Below are 27,780 nucleotides of genomic sequence, written 5' to 3'. Positions count from 1 at the left end.
AGACTCTTTGAAACAAAGAAAGTTTCAACCGGTTGTTATTGATTTAGTTTTGATCCTTCTGCTGTTTATGTAATGTCAATTTTATAGCCTAATATTTAAGAATTCACTGTTTGTGATCACTAGCTTTATTGATTTTGTATGTTTAATTTAATTTTGACTTTTTATGTAACAAAAAAGCTGTTTTGAATGTTAAGACGTGCTCAATGTAATGTAAAGTCTCTTGAACTATTACTGAGTTTCTACAATAAAGTTTAAGTTTTGCACTTGATTTTAACTCTTCTAATTTTTTTGTTTCTTTCATATCTAGCTTGATGTTTTCGTAATAGTTTTGTTTAGTTTACAACATCATCAAAAAAAATTCTTAATTGTTTTTATATAACTTACGCTAGTTATATAGTTTTTTTTTTTCTCAAAAGCTTTTAGTTAACTGTTAGCTTTATTTTTTATATTATTTCATAAAACTACTACTTATACACCTTTTTTTAAGCTACTAAATAAATTTATTGGTATTTTTCACAGGTATACTTATCGATATTAATATTCAATTTTATAAACATGATATTTTAACTTATTAAAATAAACATAGTTTCAAAGTTCATTCTTTTTAAAACCCCAGAAAGTATATCAAAATTTTATTAGACTTGTCTTAATACTAAAAAAGTCCAGAAATTATAATTTTTGAAAGTAATCAGAAATAGTTTCTGACTTTAGCATACCATACTAAAGTGTTTACATTATTTATTATTATGGCACTAATGTTTATTGAAAATATAAATCTTAATGATCTATAGTTTCATATACGAGCAGTTAATCCGATAAACATGACTAAGCACTATGTTTAAGCTATAATCGATCAAAAAAAAACTTGTATTATATCGTAAACTGTTTGCCTTTAAAATGTAATATTACTCCTTTTTTTGTTACTAAAAGTTTATAAAGTATTGAAAAGTTATTAAGCAATAATTTATTGAAAATTTACGAAACCTTATTAATTTTACAAGTTTAGTAAATGAAAAACATACAAACTTTATACTTGGTATTTAGCATCATAAAAAACAATTATAGTTTTTATAAATATTCTGTATTTGCACGCTATCTCTCTAGAGCAAAATATTTATACTTGAACATATAATTTAATTTAGAAGTAAGTATTTTAAAGTTTAAGCTTGTGTATTTACTAATAATCAACACAGTATCTTAATGTAAGACTTATTTTCCAATAACTTATGTGTTAAATTTAAAGTAAAAACAAATTGTTGCTTTATTTTGTAAAGCTTTAATTTACATTGTCTATTTATACACTTCAAAAATATAATACTAAAACATAGCTCTGTTTTTCGTTTTAATTATTTAAGTGGATTTCTTATGTTTTTTTTTAATTTTATGCATTTTTAAAGTTTGATGTATACTTTAAATAAATAAATTCAAAACTTATAATTGAAAAAAAAGTAACTTTTTGAGATAAAATAAAAACGTTTTAGTTTAACAAATTTTCATATAATTGAATTATGTTTACTCATGAGTCATGTTTAAGTAAAGTGTTTTTTATTAAGAAATACATGTGGCTTGCAACTAATTATATTGTACGAAATTTAAAGTTAAGTAATGAAATAAAATACAAAAAAAACTTTTTTTTTGAAACACAAAATAAACTTGTACTAAATAAATGTGTGTAGTTTAATTTAAATAAGTTTTTAAAGTTCGCACTGATCGAGCAGAATCTCGTCGCCATGGTAACGATACTCGGTTTCTAGGACTTCTGAGGGGACCCTCCTGGCTTGACCTGGTTGCTGACCCCCGACAAACACCATGAAACCACCCGGCTCCAAGTAATAGTTCCAACCTGTTTTTGTTTTTATAAAAATATTAGTTTTTCCGTCTAAAATCTTGTTTTTACTTTAAATTAACCTTGAGTTTAATTAGTAAGCAAACATTTAATGTTTAAGTTGGAATTTTAAAAATTAGTTTAAACTCGTAGCTAAAAAAATCATTATAAATAATAATTCTTAAACATTTTGATAGTACTGGTGTTTAGTTTGCATAATAAATTTATAAAAGAATAAAAGTTTAATGTTTTGGTTAATAAAAATTAAAAGCATCTATTTTGCGATTGGTTTAAAAAAGATTGTATGACCCAAACAATAAAGGTTTTTTGTTCAATAAATATGTTTTTTACGACAAAAAATATTAAAACTTGACATTTTTTATTTCATGTGTTGTATGATTTAGTTAAGTTTGAGTTATGTAACCGTATAGCTTGTTTTTATTTATTTATACCATTTTCTTTTTAATTAAGGACTAAATTAAATAACACTTAAGTAAATGAAAACTTTTCAACTATTTTTTTAACAACAATTCTACCTTTACCTTACCTTTGTTTTATTAGGAAATGTTATTAATTGTTAACAAATATTACCTTTACTTCCCTGCTTCCACACAGCAACTGCTTCGTGCGGAATGCTGATGTGCAGTTTACGGGATTCCCCGGATTTTATAAACACTCTCTCGAAAGCCACCAGTTTGTGGTTCAACTTGGTGTCCACCTTGGATTCGTACGGCCTCACATACACTTGCACCACCTGGAATTGAAATAAACAGTTTTTCAATTGAGATTTAGTGTGAGATGCTTTCACTGTTGATAACAGTAATTGTTTTCTTGTGTCTTGTTTTTATTCTAAAAGTACAATTGAATAACTACAAACAAATAATAAAAAAATATTTTTGCTAAAATGCCTAAAGACGCCTGTGGCAAGTTATAACTTAAGCATGACAGTAAAAAGAACCAACAAATTCAAAAATATTTTTCTATTATACTTAACTTTAAATATTTTTTATTATTTATAGTATTTATAATGAACAAACAGGTAATATGTTGTTTTATTCAATTTTGTATAAAACAAACTACTTTTCATAGGCAAGTTAAAGCAATTTATAAATTAAATAAAACAGACACTTCTTAACATGTGGTTCGGGCTTGGCTATAAATTAAAACTAATCAACAAACATTATCAACCTCTTCACCACACATCTTTTTCAATAAAAATCTGTTACAAGACATAACATAAGCATGAAGCATACAAACAAGCAACGCAAGCAAATATTTTTCTATCAAACAATCAATGAAATTAAAGCGTATATAAACAACAAGCATCATCGTAATACCTCATCACCGTCGAAGTAACCGTCGTTCATCAGGTCGACCTCCACCACGACCTGCTCGCAGCCGTAGTAGTCCCGCGGGGTGATCACCGCTTGCTGGTACACGAAGTGGGTGTACGTCAGCCCGTATCCGAAGGGCAGCAGGGGCTCCGCAAGAAGGTACTTGTAAGTCCGCCCTTCCATGGAGTAGTTGGTGATCGGAGGCACCTGTTTAGGGGGTTTTCAACAATTAAACTTTTTTTTTATTTTATGAAAAGTAAATAAATCGGCATTATTTAGTCACCATTTATTGTTTAAATTTATGTATAAAAAGGTTAAAACGCTAAACTACAGTTTTCGATATTGAGTAGTGTTTATTAATAATCGTACAACTATAATTATAAATTTGTTTTGGTGTTTAAATTTCTAGAAAATGAACTAATCTACTCGGCGGTATCTGTTTCAGAGATTTTTTAAAATTAAAAGTTAACCTTGTTACTCAAAACTAAGATATGTTTTTAAAAAGACAGTTGTGCTGCGAAATATATTTAAATGTTGAAAGTACTAAGTTTTCGTCATTACCAAACTTTTAATCTGTCAAGATATATTTTGCGATATTTAAATTATAAATATTTTGTAGCACTTGAATATCGACAGTATAATTCTTTTATTTCTGCTTTAAAATGTTATAAAAGCAAATAGGACCACATTAAAAAGTCACATGGCTAGAATTGTTTAGTTCTATACTGAATAAACATAAAAAAGTATTCCTTTTAAGTCTAATAAGTTGAAAAAACTTTTCAAAAATCATAGAACTTAAGGTTACTTACCAATACCAAAAAAACAAGTGTTTATACCGGGGCTTCCAAAACTCATTTTCACTACCACCAAGGTGGCAGAAAAAAAGTCCAGTTTTATCTGATATCGCCCATTTACTATTTATTATTAGGGGTCCAATTTTAAATTAAAGATGTTTCCCCTAATATTTGCTGAGTCAGCATTTTTAAAATCTACTTTTTTTTATTTTTATTTATACCCTTAACCCTAACCCACCATACCCAAACATATCAAAAACCAATGAAAAAAAAATTAATGTTTTTTTACGCTGACTCAGCAAATGTTGGGGAAACACCTAGAATCTCAATAAGACTCAATTATTAGTGAACTTATTACCCCCTGATAGTCAAATTTGCCGCTTTGGAAACCCGACCCGTTTCACCAACCTGATCGATGTCCCTGTACCAGGTGTTGGGCAGCCTTCCCGCCGGGTTCACCTGCCCGGTCAGCACCTTGTATATGGCGCCCCCAGCGGCCTGACCCGGGAAGAAGCACTCGAGCACCGCCGAGATCCTGTGGTGTGTGAGGGCGGGCTCGATCAGCAGGGGTCCGGCGTTGAAGAGGAGGAGAACGATCCTCGCGTCCTCCGGAGCTGTATGGGATAAGATGTAAATATATAAAAATATAAAGAAAGTTTTTGCTAATCATAATTAACTTTGTACTCGCGTGGAGCTGTTTGGTTAGAATGATTAATAAAAATAAAAGTTAATAAAAAATTTATGTAAACATTAGATGTATGTATGTTGTTTTGTTTTATTTAGCGAAAAGGTTTTTTATAAATTTGCTTTTTTAGTAATTTTTTTTTAACACTTTTTTTCCTAATAAATCCTCGCATTCTCTGGAGCTGTTTGGGATAAAACAGTATAAAAGAGTATATACTTGGTTGCTTTTATTAAATTAATAAATTGTTTTTCAAAAGTTTATTTTTTTTTAGCAAAAGCGTTATATTTTCAATTATCTTTTTAATAAGAAAACTAAAAAGTACACATTAGAAATATACTTGGCGGTTTTTATTATATTTCTTAGATTTTTTTTTTCAATTGAGTAAAATTATTTAGCAAAAACTTATACGTTTTCAATACTTTTTCTGACAGAAAACGCTTCTATATTAATCGTTTTTAGAAATAAAACAGTTTTCAAAATGATTGTGTATAATAAAATCATAATCAATAATGTTGATTTACAGTAGACTCCGGGACCACTATTGAGAAATTTTACGAATACAGCAACCCAATTTCTAAAGCCATCTTAATTTAAAAGCTTTAAAAAAATGTTTGAGAACAATCAAAAAATTTAGAATAAGTATGTGCAGATTACCTTTTCTTAAAAAAATAAAATATTGATTAAGCTTAATAGATAATAGATAAGTTTAAAGTACATTTCGTTGTACAATGTAGTACCAACTAATATTTTGTTACTACTACATGTAGAAAATAGATTACTAAAAGCTTGACAATTATCTTAATTTGTATTGAAATAACTTAAGTCAATGTAACTCAACGAGACGTGTAAATCACAAAAATGTAAACAACAAACAACACAATTTTGTTTGTCTTTTTGGTGTACTTATTGGTGTCAAGAGCTATAAAACCGATGGCTAAAACTTAAACATGCAAAAAAAAAGTACAAACTATTTTCTGTCGTATTGATTTATTTTGAAAATTAACGCAGTTTGGCCATAAAAATAATCAACTTGCAAAAACTGAGCTTTTTTTAAGTTTTGATACTTAATTTTAAATAATTAAAAAATTGTTTAGAGTATATATACATTATAAACATGTATTGGTTTTTGAAATAGCTGTTTAAAACTTTATAACGATGATTTACAAACGGTATTTTCTTAAAACGTTTTAAAACAGTAGTTTTGTAAAAATTTATTAAAAAAAACTACTCTTTTAATATTTGTTTAAAATCTCGGGCGCTAAACGCTTAAATTTGTTATTTAGCTCTTAATATTTTACATAAATTGTGAACTGGATTAAAATAAGCTTATCAATCAATAATACTTTTTAGTAAACACTAGAGTTGCTTGTTGAAGTTTTTTGAGAACGTATTTAAAACATTTTATTTGAAAACTATCGTATCTACGCAAACTATTCAAAACCCAAACTAGCTTAAAATAATGCGTAACTAACTAACCGTTGGTTTAGTAATAAAAGGACTTAAAGAACCTCAATTTAAACCACTTAAAGTTAACTATTAGTAGCTAGTTTAAACAGTAAACATCACTACCCGTTAACAATACAAACATTTAAAATTTGAAAAACATCGCATGTACATAAATTATCGTAAGCTCTCAAAATTCAAACAAAATTTAACTCAGTTACACAAACAGTTTTAAATTTAAAATCTCACTAACCGTTGATGACAACATCCATTATTATGTCAACTTGTTTTCCCGGTAAGTTCATGTCTGCTCTATCTGTGAACTCGGCTTCCACACCAGGTCCTTTAAAGTGTTTGTTCGACTACTTTGTTTTGTTAAAGTATAGGTTTTTGTTTAACTGAAAGCGTTTTCAATTTGATATTGAAGACTTAATAAACTTCATATGTAGACTGTTTCAAAACACTTTTAGAAATGAAATTGTTTTAATATACTTTTACCGACTGACACAAAGTCATATTATCTTAGTTTTTCTTTTTTGTAATGTTTAAGAAAGCATAAAATACCAGTCATAAAAACAGCAATTTACAGTTTTTTTTTAAACTCTTTACTTTTTTATTTTTATTACTTATCATTTTTGCACTACTCTATCAGCCTCCAATTCAAATAAATCAGATAGTCAATAAAAGGTAAACTTCGTGATAGAAAAGTTGTTTTAAGTTTTTTATAAGTTAGTCTTAGCAACAACCACACTCCATCAAACCTGTCCCCAAGGTAAGCAGTATCAAATGCGCGTCCTTCACTGCCTCCTTCACCTCCGTCCTGTTGTACTCCTCACACTTGGCCAACTGCGAATCGACCTTCCCTGTACAGCCAGTAACAGCCACGTACGACTCGTAAGCGAGCGCTTTGGCGGCCTCTTCCGGATAAGAGAATTTCACTCCGTCCCACATGTAAGCGTAATCTCCCACCAGTGCGGGTCCGTTGCCCACAAACGGGCCGACCATCTGAAAAAGTTTCGAGTTTTTTGATTTGTTGAGCACATTTTAATTTTTTTAATGTATTTTTAGAAAATAGGAATGTATAAAAGCTTAAACACTTTCAAAGTTGTTAAAATACTATCCGACCATCTGAAAATATTCGAGGTGTTTAAGTTCTTGTTGAGTTCAAAAGATAAAAGTTTCACTGTAATTGAGGAATTTTATATTTGTAATTGTTGTTTTTATCGCTTAAGTTTGTTTGAAATTGCTAGTTAAGCGTTTTACTAGTGCATACATTTGAAAAATAAAAGTTACGCAAGCGACATTGTTGTAATTTAAGTAAGATTAGTTTAAAGCACGGCAACAGTTTCTATTTTGAGTAAAATTGAGTTACTCAGTAAGCTTCAACGTGATTTTATTATCAACAAAACTTGCTTAGATGTTGCTGCTATACACAAGTGTTAGTTTAAAAATAAAATGTTTGTTAAGTTTATGTATATTATGTACATTATAACACTTTGATGTGAATTAAAGTAAAAAGTGTTTTTTCAAACAAGACGTTTTTGACATTTATTTAATAAATATTCAAATAACTGTAAACTTACAGCAACTTTTTTAATTTCATGGTTTTCCTGGATAGGCAGAAATCCGTCGTTTTTGAGAAGAACGAAGCTTTTAGCTGCTATTTCTTCTGCAAGTCTCAAATGGTCTTCACTTTGAACGACTTGAAAATATTAGTTGATATTTATCAAAGTAAAATATTACTGGTTAGCTTAAACTGTTTTTATGCATCTTAATCAAGAAAAAATCTGTTTTTTTGTATTGTTTTTGTTTTAAAGTTAAAAGTCATAAAATTTTACTTTTTGCTGTTCATTCAAAAAGGCTACTAGTTTACTTAAACTTTTTTTTGCATGTTAAATAGCAAAATGATAGCATTTAAAAATTTTAATTTTTCAATTAATTATGAAAAAATATTAATATAAACGTTGGCATCATTCCGAGCACAAGAATATATATATATATATACGTTTACGAGTCGTATATATATATATATATATGTGAAGACATTATATTAAATTTCCACCAACTCTCAATGGGTATGTTCCTCCAAGGCACCATCTCCGGAGGGTCGAACTCTCCTAAGCTCATCCTGGTGAAGAACAACCTTGTTGCTGATTGCTCCACATCCTCTTTAGTGATGTTACCTGATTTCAAGAGTGGTCCCAACAATGCGTACCGGTTGTTCTTGCCGAAGGAGGTGAGCTCCAAGTCGCAACCAGCTTTCAAGCAAGCTGGAAACAAGTTTATTGTGAATAATAATTATTAGAACTGTTAACGTTTCAAAAATTTTAATATTTTAGTTTTATTTTTTATGAAGTTATTTTACTCGAATTTTATGATTATTTTAACCGAATACAACCTAAACATAAATTTAAGAGAACAGCTCCAGGGCGTAACCGGCTTTTAAGCAAGCTGAAGTTGTTTCAAATATTTAATATTAGAACTGTTACAATTTTTAAACTAATGCTGTTTTAATTTTTTTTTTGTAAGAAGCCAGTTTTACTCATGTTTAACGACTGTTTTTTAAACCTAGTACAAATTAAACATAAACATAAGAGGGTGGCTCGAGGTAGCAAACGGCTGAAAATAGTTGTTATCAGTTTTGATATCTAGGGATTTTGAGTATTTTGAACAAACAGCAGACAAACTGAATTATTTTTAAAAACGACTGTTATATGAGTTTCTGAGCCTTAAATGAAACGACTAACCAGCTCGAGTGCCTTAATACAACTTCTTTAAACAGTTATTTTAAAATATTCATAAAACGCTTCGTTTTTTAATATTAAATCTTTTAATGCTAATTCATAAGTAGAATAAAAAACAACTGACCGACAGCAGTGCCGTTTTCTGATTTTGTGTAGTGAAAATTGAGGTCGACGTTTTCAATTGCATTTTCGTCACTCACCACGTATCCCTTGAATCCGAACATGTCTCTTAGTATGTCCTCTAAAAAAGGTTTTAAAAGTTGATTACAACAAAGTATAATAAAGTGCTATATGTACAGAAACCATGCAGCTCTAATGTTTTTGTCCAAAACATTTTTATTTTCAACTTTATTATCAAAAAGTATGCAAAAAGTTTTTTGAAGAAAAAATATAAATATTAGTTTAGATTTTTTAAGCATAGACTATATAAATTTTTATCAAACTTATTTAATTCAATTATAACATAAAATTGTCAAACAAACTAACGCATCATCATCTTATTGGCGCAGGCGGGAACCCCGTTTATCGCGTTGTAGCTGCACATAACTGCGTGCGCGCCGCTATTGACACATTTCCTGAAGGCCGGGAGAAATGTCGTGCCCAAATCGTGCTGTGTCACCTCCGAGTTGAAACTGAACCTGTGAAACAAATTCGAAGTGATTTAGAAATTATCACATGCATAACAATTATAGTTGAAGCTAAACCTGTGTCAATTGTTAAGGTTCTTAAATATTGGTCAATAATTTGTGCTTGTTACGTTAGTTGTAAGCAAAGGTCTGAAGACTTTTTTAAGTCTAGTTAATGCGATTTTTATTATTAGAATGCGTAAAATGTAAAATGTATAAAGTTTTTTATTTTAGTACCAAAATAAAAAATTTTACAAACCTGATCCTCTTTTGATGTATAAGATTTCAATTATATAAACTGATGTTGAGGAAAAAAAAAAACATTAGAAAGCACTTAAAAGAATAAAGGACAATATATCGACAAAACAAATACAATGTAATGAAAATAGGCCTTCTTACAGCTTTGCTAGATTAAACTTAAAAGTTCATTAATTTTTCAATTCAAACAAGTACAAACTCTTAAAATATTTGACTTATTTTTAGTTTTAAAAATAAAATTTTTAAGTTTATGACGTTTGCTACAACATTGCTAGTTTCAAACTTAAATTTTTTTTATCTTTAATCCGGACGACCTACTCACACTTATGTTCTCGGAATTAGTTTTGCAGTATAACGTCAATGAAAATCAAACATTCGTTCAAACTAACAAAAGCATAGTATAACTATTCAATTATTTCACTAAAAACTAGAAATCGAGCCTACCTGCTCACAGGTATGTTCTCCGGACCACCGTGGACTCCGAAGTGCTTGCAGGTCGCGGTGGCAGGTCTGATCTCCATGTCTCCTTGGAGTCCCTGGACGTAAGAGTGAGCCATTTCCCCCGTCAAAACAGGGTCTTCCCCGTATGTCTCCTGCATAAATATTTTTTATATAATTGAAAAACTGTAGGTGAAAATAGTTTTTATTTGCTTGATGAATAAATTCATACTTTTTTATTGACGTGTAAGTGTTTTGCAATCTTTAAAATTTTAAATATGTTAAATAAGTAAGCTTTTTTACGACTGCTAGTTTAATTCTTATTTGTACTGTTTTTATAATGAGAATAAATACAGTTTAATTGTCTTACACGTTAAAAAATTTAAAATTTAAATAAAAAAAGCGCAAAGTTTTAAACTAAACATCTTTAAACTTTATTTTTTACACACATAGAATTGAGTTACACTAACATTTTTTATACAATATAAAACTAATACTAAACTACTCAAACTTAAATATCTGCAGACATTTTTTTTTCTTGCCGACAGAATATCGCTTTTTATGATATAAAACTAATGTTGAAAAATTCAAATTTAGTAATGAACAAAATATTTTTGTTTGTCTATTTATCTTTATATACCTGATTTCTACCCCACAGAGGGTGTCGAAGTATGTTGATGACAGGGGCGAAACAGCTCAATCCGGTCTGGTCCCCGTAATTTGTCTGGTTCATGAACATGTTGTGTTTCGCCCTAGCTTCCATGCTAATCACGTGAGCCATCTCGGATATCAGCGACTTGCTATATATAAATTATCTTGTATTAGCAATTTTCTGTATAGATAAATAAGGTTTTTTGAAGCTACGGGCTTCATGTAACCTGTTGTTTTTTTATAAATAATTGAAAAACTAAAAATAATATATTTTAAATTTTAACACTCTTAAATAAACTGTACCATTTTTCTTATAGTTTAGTAGCTCGATTAGTATAGATATAAGTTCTTAAAACATAATGTGAAAAAAAAAATTAATAAAAAGAAACTTATAAAATTCATTTTTTTAAAGTTTACCATTTTTTACTGTTTTAAACATAAATGATTGCTTAATTTTTTATTTAATAACAAACTCGAAAGTGGCGGCCAGACCGAGGGCTTGCGGGAAGATGGTGGCCTGGTTCATGTAACCATGGAGACATTCCGTGGTCCACTGGTACGGTTTGATGCCCAGCCTGTCTATGGCGGGGGCAGGTCCGTTGTCACCGGCCCCTCCCCTGGTTATCTGCAGTAAGAGCTCGTCCGTCGTCAGTCGGGATATCTGCAGATAATTTTTTTAGATTTTTGTTTAGACTATTTTGCAAGGAAAATTTTATTTATTTTCAATACAAACTTTATCTTTATTATATTACAAAAAAAATTTAACGTTTTTTTAGTTGAATGTAGATTAAACTTTTAAGTCCTTTACAACATTGTTATCGTTTTTTATTTTTCAAGAAATTTCAAACATTAAGAACGAAACCGTATGATCAATTTTTTTGAAACAATTTTGTTTTTCAAAATAAAAACTTTGAAAAATTTTTTACTTCCACGTAGAATTATTTTTCTATAAAAAAGCCTAGGTGAAAAAATAGTTTTATTCTATATTACAATCATGTATTGGCTTTATATTACCGGTAACAGCTGAAAGCTCAATGACTTGCATTTTACGAAGAAAACTTTCACAGTTTTTAAAGTTATCAGTCAGCTTGTAAAAAAATGTTGATAAAACATTGCTCATCGACACAATATTATGCTCAAATTTAAAAAAAATTCAAGCGCACCTACTTTTTCTTAAAATGATAAAGCAACCTTTTTTAATAGATAAATGAGATATAGAACGTAGATTTGAAACAAATAAGATGTCCTTCATAGATATACTATAAAAACATAGTTACCAAATCCGCCACTCTTTCCTTGCGGGACAAGCTGATGTTTCTGAAGGGAGGCACGCTGTCTGTCAGCTTCAACTTCTCATCTTTCTGCTTGGTGTACTGCCGAGATATGTCCCTGAGACGCTCGTACCTTTCTAGTATTGTCGGGTCTTTGTGGAACTGCAGTCCCTTGTCGGCAAAACTCGAAAGCGAAAACAAAAGTGTTAAAGCAAAGTATTTCAAAAATATCATGTCAAATAAAATTCTAAATTGATCAAACTATTTTAGATACTTCGTTCAATACTTCATGATAAAATGCTATAATTTCTGTATCATAACATTGAAAAACGTACTGGTTTTAGTTTTAAATAGTACAAACTAGTTTTAAAACACCAAGTAAGGTTATTTTTATAAAGATCTAAATCATTAGTTTATTCAATAGCTTTCGCATAATACTCCATGATAAAATTTTATGATTTTAAAATAATAAACGAAAAAAGGCAGAAGTTTTAGTTCTGTATAAATAAAACTAGCTTTAAAACACCTAACAGGAAATACTCAACTTGCAACCACTATGGGAAAAATAATTGAAGCGTATGTTTATATATACATATATAGTGAAGGTTTTAAGTTAATAAATAGGTGGTTGGCACTGAACGCTATGCAAACATTATACAGTATAAATTTTATCTATGTCTTATCACTGACTGTTTAAACAGGTTTAGGTGACAATGCATGGATAAAGTTTATAAAGCAAACAAAAAATTAGCAGATTTTTCGGTTTGTTTACTTTTTAATTGCAAGCTAATAAAATCTGGCTTATAAGATTAGATAAATTTAAAAAAAAAGTTTTGAAACACTTTTTAAGTGCGTTTTTAAAGTTTACCGTGTAAAAAATTGTATTTTCTTCAGGTAAATTACTTTGTTTAATAAACTTGATAGACAAAAAATTATACAACAATTTTTTTTGATTAAATATTGGTGTTTGAAAAGTAATACAAATTTTGATGTTAACACTTAACTTTTTTATTATCATTTTATTTAATAAATGTCGTACATATGAAAAAATTAACACCTAATTTTTTTTCTGAGACAAAACAAGTTTTTTCCGCAAGTATACTTGGTAGTCGCTTCTGATTGGCTAAAATTTTATTTTTGTATATTTTAAACTTTAATTTATAAAACTCTTTTTTAAATTTATTTGTTATATGTTAAGGTAAACGGGTTAGAAGTAAGGGTATCGGATACAGCTAAATTAAAAATTGTGAGAAAAATTGGTTAGAAAAGGGATTTAGATATTATAAATATACTTTTCTGTGATTACTCTACTGCATTATCATAATAAAATATAATAAAAAAACTCGAAACCTTACTACGACAACTGGCCTACTAATTATTGAATTGTTTTATAACTTTAAACACTTTGCAGTTGTTATGTAATTTTATAAAACATACAAAGCTCTTGTTTGTTTTCAATTCTTATTTAACAAATTTTTTAAATGGAATATATTGCATAAGACGATACCAATGTGTATTTTTCTATTAGAGAAATTATTTATTAAGTTGCAATAGGTTTTATTTCTAAACTCTCATAAAGTCTAGTTTAAGCTTTTTAACTTCAGACATTAAACTTTTTAACAGGCTAGTGTTTAAAAAGACACTTCATACGATTTTAAGTTTTTTTTTGTAATCTTTTGCATACTTTAATCTGTTCTTTTTTTAGAAGTTTTACTTATGTACTATTTTTTTATCATAACAAATTTACGCTTATTAAAGCATATTGAGAAACTAATAATTAATAAACTAGATGTCAACTATTTTTAATAACTGATTGTTCATTTTAAGATACAAATTTGTTTCCACAACTACTTAATTTTTATCTTACTTAATTAATGTTATTAACTACAAATAATGAATTACATTATTAACTTATTCTCGCGGTTACACGTTTTATCAAAATTTTATGAAAATGTTATTACATATATCCTAAATACCTTTTTTTAGCTTATAACAATCTATACAATAAAGATCACGTTTCATTATGTAATATTTACGTGCTAAAGATTTAGCAGAGACAAAAATAAATTAACTAATAGCTAGAAAGCATTTTAATATAATTGTTACCAACAACAGATAGTTAAGTATGCAAGACTTTTAAATATCAGTTATTTTAAAGGTAACTTTTGTGATTTTTGGTAAAAATATAATTTAAAAATAACCGTGTAATTTATTATTTGTTGTCATAAGTATTAATTTAAAAACTTATGAAAAAATATTCATTGAGAGTGTTTGAAAAGATGAATACTTTTTAAAATTACCAACGGTAAATTAATTATTAATATTATCTAGGAAAGCAAAAAGCTGCAATACTTGCAATATGCTCTGCAGCTAACTAAAAAAGTTTATAATGAAAATCTTTGCCTTCTTCTGTTAACTGAATGCCCTCAAGCTTTTCTTCTTTTAATGTTTGCTTTTCGTCACTCAACAAATAAATGAAAAGCTATGAAGTGAAAAGCAGTCGTCTCGAAAAAAATTTATTAAAAATGAAAGCTATCTAAAAAATTAATCTTCAAACATCCTAGTACTCACTTATGTTAAAGTACTTGGTTTTTTTTTTTTAATTATAAAATTTGGTAGTTTTTTATCAAAAACATATACTTTAAAGACTCAAATTATTTATAAAGAAAAGTTTATAAAATACTATCTGTAAGTAAGCTGAAACATGTTTTAGTTTTATGAACAATTTGTAACAAAAACAAGTCGTACTTAAACTTAATCAAATAAGTTGATTTCAATATTTTATCTAAGTAACTAAAACTCATTTGATTAGATCTTTTATATAAAAACGTCTTAGTTACTGCATAGTTTAAAGATTAAAACTTTGTAAGAAACGTTTTAAATTTTAGCTCTCTTTTTTGGTCAACTCTCTTTTTATGAAATAAAAGTTTATCTTAGTAATCTATTAATTATAATTTATTTTAGCTTCCGATTTTCGCATAAATTATATAAACTAACAAGCTTGATATTCAAAACAGTTTACTTATTTAATATTAATGTTTAACTTGGTTTCTTAGCAGTTAAACATATTAATCTAAAAGATTAAAAACTTATCAAATTATTTTTATATTAATGCTGTGGACTTTTTATATGGTGGTTAAATACTTCTATTAAGTACTTTTAATATTTTGGTTATTTTGCTATTTTATAAAAGATTTCTAGTCATACTGAAGAAAAACAAAACATATATACTGATTTATTATTTAATTTATTTAGTTGATAAGTTCCTTTTACAAGAACAATTTTCAAAACTAATCACTTTATTAACGTACTTTTTAACTTCAAATAAGTGTTAAGTTCTATCTTATTTGAACAAGTCTTGGTTGATTTATGCTAGTCATAGTACAGAGGAACGTCGTTAGTTTTATCAAGACAAGTACTTTTGAAAATTTTTGTTATTATATTCTTTTAACTCGTGTTATTTGGATCTTTTGCTAGAAAAAAAGAGCTTGTATTTTAAAAAAATAACTATCTAATGACTAATATTCCGTTTAATTTTTTTTTTTTTTGAGTACTTGTTTTACATTTAATTTAAAACATAATGCCGAGAGATAGTTTAAAACTTATTTATAATTTATGACTGCAATAAATAATTATTATTTGAATAACGTTTACAAAGGATTCACTGTTTTTAGTAGAACGTAACATAGTTTAAAACATATTTTAGGCTACCACAATAAAATATTTTAGTTAGATTTGAAAAAAAATCAATCATAAAATAACCTTGGTAAATCAGCTTTATAAATTTCATCTAGATTCTTTGTCTATCGTTAAGCTTTTTAAAAACAAGTTATACAAAGTTATACTTTAAAATATATTAAACAGCTTAACCTATATCGTCTACACCAGTGGAGACTCTTAACAAAAACTTGTTAAAGTAATAACTGAAAATAAGTTTTGTATAGTCAATTTGAAGAACACTTTCAACTTATTTTTTATCAAAAAAGCATAATTTAAAATTGTTACTTGCAAAAACAAATTAAGCATGTGTTACACAATATGTAAATGATTATATGCATTTTTTTATAAAACAAGACTTATTTGCACATTAAACATATTGAGTTCCACATTCCTACAATTTAGTTTTATCAAGGTTGCAAACTACTTACTACAAAAACTATGAATTACATAAAAAAGGTAAATTAAAACAGTAAACACATAATTAACTTCTTTATTATTAAATATGATTGACAAAACTATACATATATGTTTAAACTACAACACTTTGTAACAAAACTATTTTGAGCTAACTTTAAATTTTCTACATTTAGTTTGTGTTTACTCTAAATAACTTATTTAAACATAATTTCATATATAGTGCATTTCAAAACTAAATTAAACTACACCAGTGTGCTTTTAATTTCTCTACTTTAAACATTTTTTCGCAAAGTAAGTAATTTTAAAACTATTAATAATTTTATAAACTTTCATCATTGTATGCGTTCATTCTCAGTATTTTACTGCCATTTTCTTCAGCGTATAGATATTTTAAACGGTTCAGTATCATTTTGTAATCCTTCATTTTATCTTTGTTAAATTTTCTGAGTTTAGAAACGAAAGCTTTGTTTAGTACTACGGCTTCTGACGAACTTTTATTTTTCAACTTTTTTTCTATATTTTTGCTCTTCTTCGTGTTCTCTTAAAACAAGATAGTAAAAATTTATTAAACACTTTAAGACATTTTTTAATTACTTCGTTATTAAACCTTTTAAAAATAACAATTTAAAAAACAAACTTGAAAAAAAACCAACTGTGTAAACAAACAAAGCACTTTAGATCTGGAGCTTTTGCATCGACTTCAGCTGTAACATCTACAACATTTGATTTGATGTTTGCCTGAAACTTAATCAACTACTAATTTGTAATATATATATAAACCAACCTTTGTATATTTAAATGTTCTACTGACTGACAACGTTTCGCTGCCAATAAAAAATAAAAATGAAGAGCTCAACCTGTGACAGTTTAATGTACATCGGAAAAAATGCACGCGAAAGTTGTATAAAATAGAATTTGTGAGTTTGTTTTATTTATCTCAGCATAAATCATTAAATAAAGTTCATATAAAAGTAAAAGTCTAAATTTAAATACCTTATTTCAAAATTTAATTCATGAACACCAGAAGGGTTTTATTGTATTTGTTTATCTAAAGTTTATACTATATGATCAATGCAAGTGTTAAAAGTAAAGCTGTAAAACTAAAAGTCGTGATATAAAACATTAAGTTCATAAAGTATGAAAAGAACTTTTAAAAGCTCACATTTTGTATAAACTGACTTAACTTACCTTGTTTTTCTTTGAAAGTTTTCTAAAGGTCAATGATATTGGAGCAAAATTTTTTTTGACAATAACAAATTTGAAAAGTTCGTAAATTAGCTTTATTGCAATTTTCGTAATTATGAAAATTATCTTCACTGTGCTTGACACGATATAATAAACTGCAGCCTCTATTCTAAAATTTTATTGTTTTCAGTTTCAAATAGTAATTAAAAAAACTTTTAAGGGTAAATATTTTAAAATTTAAGTAAACTTTGAAAGTTTTGGTAATGCTGTTTTAATAAAGTAACAGAAAAAATAGTTAACCTAATCCTATGAAATCAATATATTCTTAAAACACTTTTTTATAAATATATTCTAGCTTAAATTTCTAAAGTTTTGCTTTATTAACAAGCTAACAAAAGATATTCAACATATTCTTTTCAATTTTCTAAATTGAAGCAGTTTAATCTCTTACAATATAAAGTTATAAAGCAAACTATAACTTGATTATATGTGTTGTGTATAACAACTTTGAACTGTAAAATAAATAGAATTAAGTTCTATCGTCAGGATAGCAAGTACAAACTATCAAATAAGACAAAAACTAAATTAATTAAATATATGTTTAAAATACTTATCACCTACGATAGCTGAAGGTTTTTTGTGCACTAGTTCCTATGTTTATTTTAAGTGTATTTTTCTCGTTTAATAAACAACAAAACTTTACCTTGAAGCTATACAAGTAACAAAAATAATTGTGAAAATGTCATCCATTTGGAGGTCCTCTATTTTTCTATCACCGTTCATAATATCAGACACAATTTCCATTGACCTGTTAATCTTTTGTTCGGCTAGTTGTTGTATTAGTTGTAGCAACGTTAGCTTTTCTTCAGTATTTGGTTCAAGTTGTATCAGCATTGTAATTATTTCGATGAGTGAATAATCAGATGAATTATTCAAAGCAGATTTTTCAAACGAACTTTTCAAAGGAGCTTTTTCTATTAAGCTTTTCGGGTGTACTTTTTCTACTAAGCATTCTGTAGGTGCTTTTTCAGTTATGGTTTTCAAAAGTGCTTTTTCGACAATATTTTTTGGAGGAGCTTTTTCGACCAAGTTCATTGTGGGAACAATGTCATTTTCAAAGTTTTCTTCAAAACTCTCAACCTCATACTCGATTTTAAACTGTTCTTCAAGTGTGTAAGTGGTATTCGATTTGTCTCTAAAAACATCAGTACAGCCGCTCAGAATAGCAAATAACGTGAAAAACTTTCCGCCCATTTTTATTGTTGGTTATATATATACTTTTTATTAAAAAGTTAACGTATTTTATATCTGCAAAAAATTATCTCAAACTTTTTTATTCATTATCAGTGCAGACAAAATATCAAAATTTCAATTAAGTATGATACTTTTCAGAACTAAGATTTCTAGTATTTAAGAGTTTCATTATAAAAAACCTAAGGTTTTGAATCAAAAGGGTTTATCATGTCAACGCGACCATCAGACCACAAGTCTTTAGTGGACTGAGACCGGTTTTGTTTTTATCAGGACTCATCAGTCAGTCACAACCGAAAAACTTGCAGTCATCAATCTACAGCTTTCGCATGAATCAACCGCTTGCTGGCACTAGGCTGTGACTGAGTGATGAATCCCAATCAGGACGAAACCGGTCTCAGTCTTCCGAAGGCCTGTGGTCTGATGATCGAACCGGTATGGTCAACCCCTTTGTTAAACTTGAGCTTTTCAACGGCATGCAAACGTCCAAGCTTCTGCTCCGCAGACTTTCGCCGATATTTTGTTGATCGTTTTCAAACCAATTAAGAGTTTAGAAAAAAAATTTTAGTATATTTTTACACTTGCTTGAAGAAAGTTTTCAAAAATATAGATTTTAAATTTTCACCAGGAAACTGCTAAGGACAAAACTTAATAGTTTTTGTTTAAAATACTTTAAACGAGCTTAAGTTCAAGTTTAAAATCGCGTTTATAATATTGTTTTTTTTTAATTTCTCAAAAACTTTTGTGTACACTGTACAAATATTTTTTTGAAAAAACTGGTCTTAAGTAGTTTATGTAATACTGGCAGGTTTTTATTTAAGTGCTTTTAGTTTAAAATTAATAAAATTTTTAAACTTAAAATTTTTTTAATTGATTTGATTGTAATATAATATTTTTGTATATTTATTATTTCGTTACCTTATATTTCATCACTTAAAAATTGTTATTTGTAACAATTTTATGTAAATATCAAAACAGTTATGTAAATTTTCTTAATCAGCATTAAAATTAAGTAGAACACTACTTGTAAAAAATATTTAGATAAGTTAAGAGTACAAAAAAATTTTAAGATGTGAAAGTTTTAAATAAGATTTTCATACAGCTTTTACAATGGTTTCTTTTAGAAATATTTAAAAAGTTCACTAAATGCTGAAAAGTTCTTTTCATCAAAACATGATATATAAAAATTCTATCTAAAACTAAATGTAAAAAAAAACTTCAGCTATTTTTGATGAAGTAAACATACCAAAAACTAGTAAATCACAAAATTATTTAGTTTTGCTGCAAAATACAAGTATCACAATAGTCATAAAAAATCACTGAATAAGCGTCTTTAAAAAACAACTTTTTACAAACTCTTTTACTAAGCATTTTTAGAATTAAACAAACTATTTTTTCACTCATTATTTAGAAGCCATTTAAAAAAAACTAAATGCAGAAAATTTATTAAGCATGTAACCTTCATAAACTAATAAAAATTCATGCATACTGTTAAAAGTTAAACAATCATTACTAGTTTATATTAAATAAGACAAATGCAAACAAGATTTAAAGCTTATAGTTGTAAAGTTTCTCAATTTATTTTATTGTTTTGTTGTTTTTACTTAGAATAATCTAGTTAAAATTAGAATAACAACAGTCGCTAATTTTAGTAGTGTATTATGTTTTACTTTCTTAATCTTTTAAACAATCCGTTTTCTCATTTTGAAATAAAAGTTAGCTTATAAGGCACAGTAAAGAAAGTACTATAATGGTCAATAAAACTATAGTCAAACGACCTGGAAATTAGACAAATTTAAACAATTATAAAAGTGTTTTAATTACTTATAATTACCACAAATCATAAACATATACTTAAAATTTTATCTGTATTACTTTTACAAGAAAATGAATTTAGATACTGATATGAGCTTTTGCAGAGCTTACGTGCGAAAATTTAAAATAGGATGTATTTACAAACTCCATGTTTATTAATCGTTAGTGTAAATACCTAATTATAAACAGTTAGACAGTAATTTATAGTGATGTTTACAGCTGTATTGTGTATTTTTTTACTTTACTTAGTTGTAATAGCTGAATAGTTATCAAAAAAGCCGCTTACCTAAGCTACAAAAACACATATATCTAGTATTTTAGAAGCTACGTGCTCGTGCAGTCTTATTAGTTACCATACTTTGATAATTTTTTTTTTGTTCTACTCACAAGTAATTATGTATTTTCATAGATAAAACTATAAAATTGATACAAAACTAGCTTTTATTTTTATTTAAGACTAGTGATTTACCGGACTCACTATCCGGGTCCGGATCCGGCCGGATACTGCCATTTTTGTCTGATAACTGGATCCGGCCGGATCTTGATATGAAAAAAAAGTCCGGATCCGGTTCCGGCCGGATCATAATTTGAAAAAAAAAGTCCGGATCCGGGTCCGGTACATCACTATTTAAGACCCAACGAATACTTTTAAAGTTCTTTGTAAGAATGAAAAAAACCTGTTTGTGACCTTCAAACACCTGAACAAGTGTGGGTGATTTTTTAATTGTGAACTCAAACTTTAATGTTCCTTCTTAATCTTTGAACAATCATGAAACCTCTTACATTGTTTAAGTAATAAAGCCACTAATTTTGTATTTAAAATTTTTAATTAATGGTGATTAGCTTGACAATATATTACTGATTAACAATTATACTTTGTTTTATACATTTTTTAAAACTTAAAAAAAAATATTTTTTATAATGTGACTTTTCGTTATGACTTTTTTTTCCGTTAACTTCATTTTAAAAAAATCAACAAGACCTATTGTAATTAATTTGAACAACAGCTTTCTGAAATTTATGTTTTATTGATTACTGTTAATTCTTATTTATAACTAAATCAACGCTTTACGTTATAACTACCTCTTTATAAGAAAGATGACATATTTTTTTTAATGATAATCAAAATATTTTAAAATAATTTTTTCAACAAAAAAAAAGGATTAATAAGTAAACAAAAAAAAAACGTAGGTTGAAACTACAACATAATAAAAACGTATCCGCGGACTGTAATGAAATACATAACGTTTAATTGTATTTAACTGTTTATTGAAAAGAATCGAATTTAACTGTTTATTGAAGAGAGCCCCTTATTCCAAAAAGTTTTTACAACTGCAATTTGTAAACATAGTTATAAATAAGGGGCTCGCTTGTGTTAAAAACAGTAACTATCTGTCATGTTTTATTATCGATGATACAAAAAAACTTACAAGTATTAACATATTACAAGCGAAGTACATGTAACTAAAATGTTTAATTGGTTTATATACTACTTAAAAGTATACATCTACATACTAAACAAACCTAAAAAGGACAGAGAATATACTTTAAAATTGTAGAAGAAAAGTTACGAAAAAAAACACTTTGATTAATTTTTCCAAGACAAAAGACTGTGAAAAATCTTCCCAGGTTGTAGCGTTAGACTTTTTTAATCAAAAAATCAAATACTATTCTATCTAAAAAATCAAATCTAATTACATTCATGTTATTTATTTTATTTTGTATAGCTGCTGTTTTATTTTATTTTTTACCTAACTATAGATATAATTTTGTTTAGTTTTACAACAATGAAAACCAACTAATTTGTTTTTATATAAACTTTATAGAATTAGAACAATTTCAAACAAAGATGATTTACGTTTTTTACTTTTATATGGAAAAATATAAACACTTAATTTTTTTATTTTAACATTAAATCTGGGCCATTAAATTCGACCCGCAGTCTGTTTTTAGTTTTAGTCAGTTGTTCACTGACGTTTTATTAAAAAACATGCAAGCTAGAGAAAGGTAGACTAAAATAATTAAATTCGTAAGCTTACAAAAATTATCAAAAGTTTAATTATGAAACTAAAAATTTTGGTGAGATTCTTAAAGTTCAAGGCCTAAATTAAAGAATTTAAAATAATAGTAGTTTTTAGCTTGGGTAGGTTAGGACTAAGAATTAGTCTATGATTAAGAGTATATAAAATGTCTTAATTTTTCATTAAAAATAATGTAGATGGAAGTGGTTTAACTTCCGTATATTACTATTATTTATTAAAAAAAGCGCTTTAAAAGTTTAATCTAAGGACCTGGTGTACAAAAATACCTTTCCGTTATTGAGTCGTAACCAATTGGCAATTGGATACCTTTTAACGTCTTGTCCAGGACATAAAAATGTGTTACGTACATAAAGTAAATAAATATTCTACAAACTTATCAAAAAAGTTCTTTTAATCTTAAAATTAAAATATTTCTAATAAAATGTCTGGTGCAGAGTTTTTCGTACGAAAAAACTGATGCAAACATTTCTAACTAAAAAATATCATGAATACAAGTCTTTATAGTAGTTTAATTAAAAAATTATATTATGAGTAAAAAAATTGCTATGCTTGGCGCTTTAAGGACGTAACAAAAATTCAAACAGATACTAAGATAAAAACTAAGATTTGAAAATTTCTTCTTTCTACTAGTTTTTATGTTTAAGCCGTTTTTAAGTAATACTTTATCGTACTTTGATCAGGCTTGCCATTTTTTTTTTGGCAAAATAGTCAAGCGAAAAATTAAAAAAAAGTTTATCTAGTAATCTGTTTATTGAACGACAAAAATAAAAAGGCGCTTAAGAAGTGTTGTCCAAGAACTTGGTGCACGAAAAAACCATTAGGTTATTGAGTCGTACACCACGGATACAGTTTTATGTCTTATCCAGGACAAGCGTTCAGCTTGCATAGCAAGATTAGCATTTTAACAACCCTGATTTTGATTGTACCTTTTTAGCAAAATAATTTTTGAAAAGAACAAAGAACTACAGGTTTTTTTTGTAACTTCTAATCCTATTAAATAATTGTCAGCTTTTAAAGTTTTTATTAAAAGCTTTAGTTGAACTAAAAATAAAAACTAAGTTTAACTCCTTGCTTTAATGAAATATGTTTTCTGTTTTAAATGCAAAATGTTTTATGTTTACTCAAGCATAAAATAAGCAACCATTTAAGTCCTAGTAAGACATGGGTATACATTTAATAAAATAAGAAACCCAGATAATGTACACAATTACCCAAAAAATAATTGAAACCTTATTAAAAATTTACTACAGTTGTTTTTTCAAATTAGTATGATAGTTCATTAAAAATATGTGTTACAAATTTGTTCTTTGCTGAGCTTTTTGGCAGGCCCCTGAAATTTTGCTACTATTAAAAGGCTGATGTTTTTAACAATTGGGTGTACTTAAAGAACACCAAACAGGTGTCAGTGCCTAGTAACCTGATCAATAAGATATTGGTGGGACCAAGCAATTAAAACTATTCTGTGTTGAAGTTGTTTCATATACATATAAATATTTATTTCAACATAATTTTTGTATACTTTGAGATGGTATCTGTTTTGTGCTGTGTGCAGAGTTGCTTCTCACTCAGATAAATCTTATCATCAAAGTTTCTAATCACTTATTTAAAATTTGATTTTTTTATCATCTCAAAAGGTAGAGTTCAATAGATGTGTAAAAAGAACTTGCAATTATCAAGCTGTATTTTTCTTTGAGTTTTAAATATATTTTCTCTTAATCTGTTTTTCCTATATTTTAAGCTGATCTTAGTTAGAAAGCCTTTAGATTTCCTGCCTCAGGCTGGTATTTTGCTTAAGTAAATACAAACATTTATAACAATTGTTTTTTGGGTTTTAATCTTACAATCTTAAAGAGTTTAAATTTGTCATCAGTACCTCTACACCATCAGGCCACAAGTTTTATTAAATTCAACTCCTTCCTTGACATTTGTAGTTTATTGTTGCTTAAAAAAGCAAGTACTGGTGTTTTTACACCAAAAATACTTCCTTCACTCTTGCCACTCACTCAGACTAGTTTGATTTTTTTCTAAGCTCAGGTATTTGAATTCATTATTAAAGTTTGAGTGAAATTGAATTGCTTCAGTATGTAAATTTTTAGTAAACTTGTGATTTACCATAAATTTTTCTGTTAATTAATTATATTGTATTTGTTTAAACGATTTTGTCAAACTTTCTGTTGCTATGCTATTTTGTCAAACTTTCTCTAAATCATTTGTGTCTCTTTGGGTTTCATTTTGGCTTCAGTTTTGTAGGCTACCATGATAATCAAAATAATAAGTTGCTATGCATAAGTTACAAACAAAATAAATTACTACCATTGAGATTAAACATTGAACAACATAACATGGCTGCAAATGTTTTAGTTGTTTATATGAAGAATTGCTTAAATTAGAAGTCAAATGTTGTAAGTCTACAAAATTGTAGCCTAGTACAGGGTTGCCACTTAATATGGAAACCTGGTAAAACCTGGAATTTGACAATTTAGGCAAAAACAATGAACTGAAAAAACCTGGAATTTTCACATGTTCAGTAGTAAAAATTTCAATTTGACTCATAAAATCTGTTATATTTAAAAAATCTCTCTTTTTGTCATCATCAAATTTTTCTTTTATTATAAAACATATTTAAATTAGCTTTACAGTATCTTTTTATTGTTTTTATGCTATTTAACACAGTTTCTTATCCTAAAGTTAACTTTAAACTAAAAATAGAACTAAAAATGTGTACTTTTAAAAATCTGGAAGAAATTTGGAAAACCTGAAAATTTTTTTTTAAATGAGTGGCAACCCTGCTAGTAAAATTATGCCCAAATATACACTAATGCTCTACTTTAATAATAAAAGATAAATTGTATTGTAGCTTTGGTAATTAATGAATTAAGTTTAATAGGGTTGCCTGACATTCATGCTACTGAGGCTAAATCTAGGTTAAGTAAAGTAGACAGAAGAATCTTGCTAGACAAGCAAAGGTCATAAGAGTGTAAGTAAACTTTTTAATAAAACTATGCTTATTTTTTACATTAATGGTTTAGCTACAAGTTCTTTTTTGAACATTTTTTTTAGTTCAAAGTAACTTATAAAAATTTAAGTAATCATAGTTGGATAGTTTTATAGTTTCTTATTGAAGGCTCCGGGTAATAACGCAAATACTTCATTAGATAGCTATCTCCTACAGTTTTTGACTAAATTATATTTCTGAAAAATAAACAAAAATTAAAAAGAAAAGCATTTTGGTAATTTTTTTTCAAAAGTTTGCTTTATACAAGTTGTTACAGGTATAGCAAAGAGTATTAAAAAACGTGGGTAACTCGCTTTAAATACAAGAGGAGATACATACATGTTTTAAAAAATTACAAATTTGACCATTAAAGTTTTTGCTCCATCCATATTAATGATGCTTTTATATTTAAACGGCTTTTGTTTACACACTACAATATATCATATTCACACTGGCTTGAAGAAAACAGCACAAGAAAAACTTATAAGACTTTCTAAGCTCAAGATAGCTTTACTGTCCCAGAAGTGGCAACGTTGTAAAGTGTAAGTGGTACAAAAATAAGATATAAATAAATATATATTTTAAAAATTGTTTAATATATGAGTTGGGTGCTGAATTTGGGTATGGAATATTTGTAGTGGTAATGCTTCAGTTTCTTAAACTTAGATTGTTAAAGAAGTAGAAGTTTTGAAACAGCTAGAATTAGCTTGTGACTTAGTCTGCTTTTATAAATAATAGTTAAGGGAAAAATACCAGAACAAATTAAAAATATTTTTTCTTGACAAGTATGGTCGGGTGTTATTATGTTAGAAACTAAGAAATAAACTTATACCCCATAGTTTTAAGTTTTATTTTAAGGGCATAGGGGGGTAAACACCCTTTTTTGGTTTTTGATCTAATTTTATATAGTTTTTACTAAGCTACATGATGCTTTTTACAGATTTAAAAAATTCAAAATAATGACAACAATAGGATCCTTATGGGAGGCGCAAACTAAAACGGCAAATAACTAGAAAACATTTAAAATCTATCTCCTCTTAAGTCTTTTTAGATAACTACCTCAAATTTTCTGGAAATGTTCCTTGCAAAATTTAAAAAAATTTGTTGAAACAGAACTTTAAAAAAATTAAAATAAAAAAAAGACTGTTTTTTTTCTTTATTTTTATATAAAATTTTTATTTTTTAATTTTTCAAAAGTTCTTTCCGTCAGAATTTTCTCTATATATTAAGGAACATTTCCTGAAAATTTGAGGTAGTTATCTCAAAAAACGTAGGAGAAGATAGATTTTTAGTGAAATAGTCTATTTTTGCTGTTTGAGTTTGAGCCTCCCATAAGAAACCTATTGTTGCCTCCAACTTTGACCCGCCATATCTCAAAAATTATTTTGAATTTTTCAAATCTGTAAAAAGCATTTTGTAGCTTAGTAAAAACTGTATAAAATAAGATCAAAAACCAAAAAAGGTGTTAACCCCCCTATGCCCTTAAGCTATAGGTATAATGCCATAAGTTCAATTTTTATATAGCTAATATCAGAGTGTAAGTTGCCAGAACAATTTTTCTTAATGCATTCTGGCATTTTTTCTTAATTCACTTTAGGAAACACTTTAATTTTTGAAAAGATAAAAAAGATTGCTTCAATGAACAGCTACAATAAAAGCCATTTTATTTCTGGCAAGTATGTTAAAAGTATTAAACAATTCACTGACATACTTTTTGGCTTCAAAACCAGAGCCATCTCATAATACTCCAGGTTTGACTATATATATTTATCAGTAAAATGAATAAAAATTGTTCAAGGGGATGTCGTTTTCTTGTGGTTTATGAAAACTTATGTGTTTGAGACTAGTCTTTATATTTGTGGGTTCAAATGGCTTTGGTCTAGTCTAGGTTAAGGCTATAGGGGGGGGGGGGGGGGGGTAGCCTTGTTTTTTACTAGTTGATCTTATTTTATAGAGTTTTTTCTAAGCTTCAAGATGCTTTTTATCGTTTTAAAAAGTTTGATTATTTTTTGAGATATGAAAAAAAGACTATTTTATTTAAAATCTATCTCCTACATTTTTCAAGCAATCTTCTTCAAACTTTCACAGTCTAATCTTTATAAAATAACAAAAAACGTTACTATGAACTTTAAAAACATTTTTGTAAATTTTTTTTTTAATTTTTGTGATAAAATTTTTATTTTTTAAAAGTATTAAAATACATAAGTAACAATTTTTCTTTTAATATAAGGAACATTTCCTAAAAAAATGAAGAAGATTGCTTGAAAAATTAAGGAGGAAATAGAT

At 27.5% G+C, this 27,780-nt stretch overlaps 1 protein-coding gene across 1 annotated transcript; it reads right to left on the bottom strand.

Annotated features, from left to right (window-relative positions):
• Positions 1 to 1,694: 1,694 nt before the first annotated feature.
• LOC145841565 (uncharacterized) lies at positions 1,695 to 18,645 on the bottom strand. Its single transcript, XM_082948921.1, has 15 exons — positions 18,095 to 18,645; positions 12,076 to 12,253; positions 11,272 to 11,459; positions 10,788 to 10,947; positions 10,154 to 10,302; positions 9,312 to 9,463; positions 8,950 to 9,066; positions 8,148 to 8,351; positions 7,665 to 7,783; positions 6,843 to 7,086; positions 6,335 to 6,424; positions 4,362 to 4,567; positions 3,163 to 3,366; positions 2,417 to 2,579; positions 1,695 to 1,843 (listed from the first exon to the last, which is right to left on the bottom strand). Exons 1-15 carry the CDS (start codon positions 18,643 to 18,645, stop codon positions 1,695 to 1,697), a joined length of 2,874 nt encoding a protein of 957 aa, XP_082805047.1.
• Between the last annotated feature and the right edge of the window lie 9,135 nt (positions 18,646 to 27,780).

This window comes from Thalia democratica, chromosome 7 (genome assembly GCF_965202585.1).
Source record: "Thalia democratica chromosome 7, ktThaDemo2.hap1.1, whole genome shotgun sequence".
NCBI lineage: Eukaryota > Metazoa > Chordata > Thaliacea > Salpida > Salpidae > Thalia > Thalia democratica.
The sequence above is the reverse complement of the archived record's forward strand: the minus strand, read 5'-3'. Positions and strand labels throughout refer to the sequence as shown.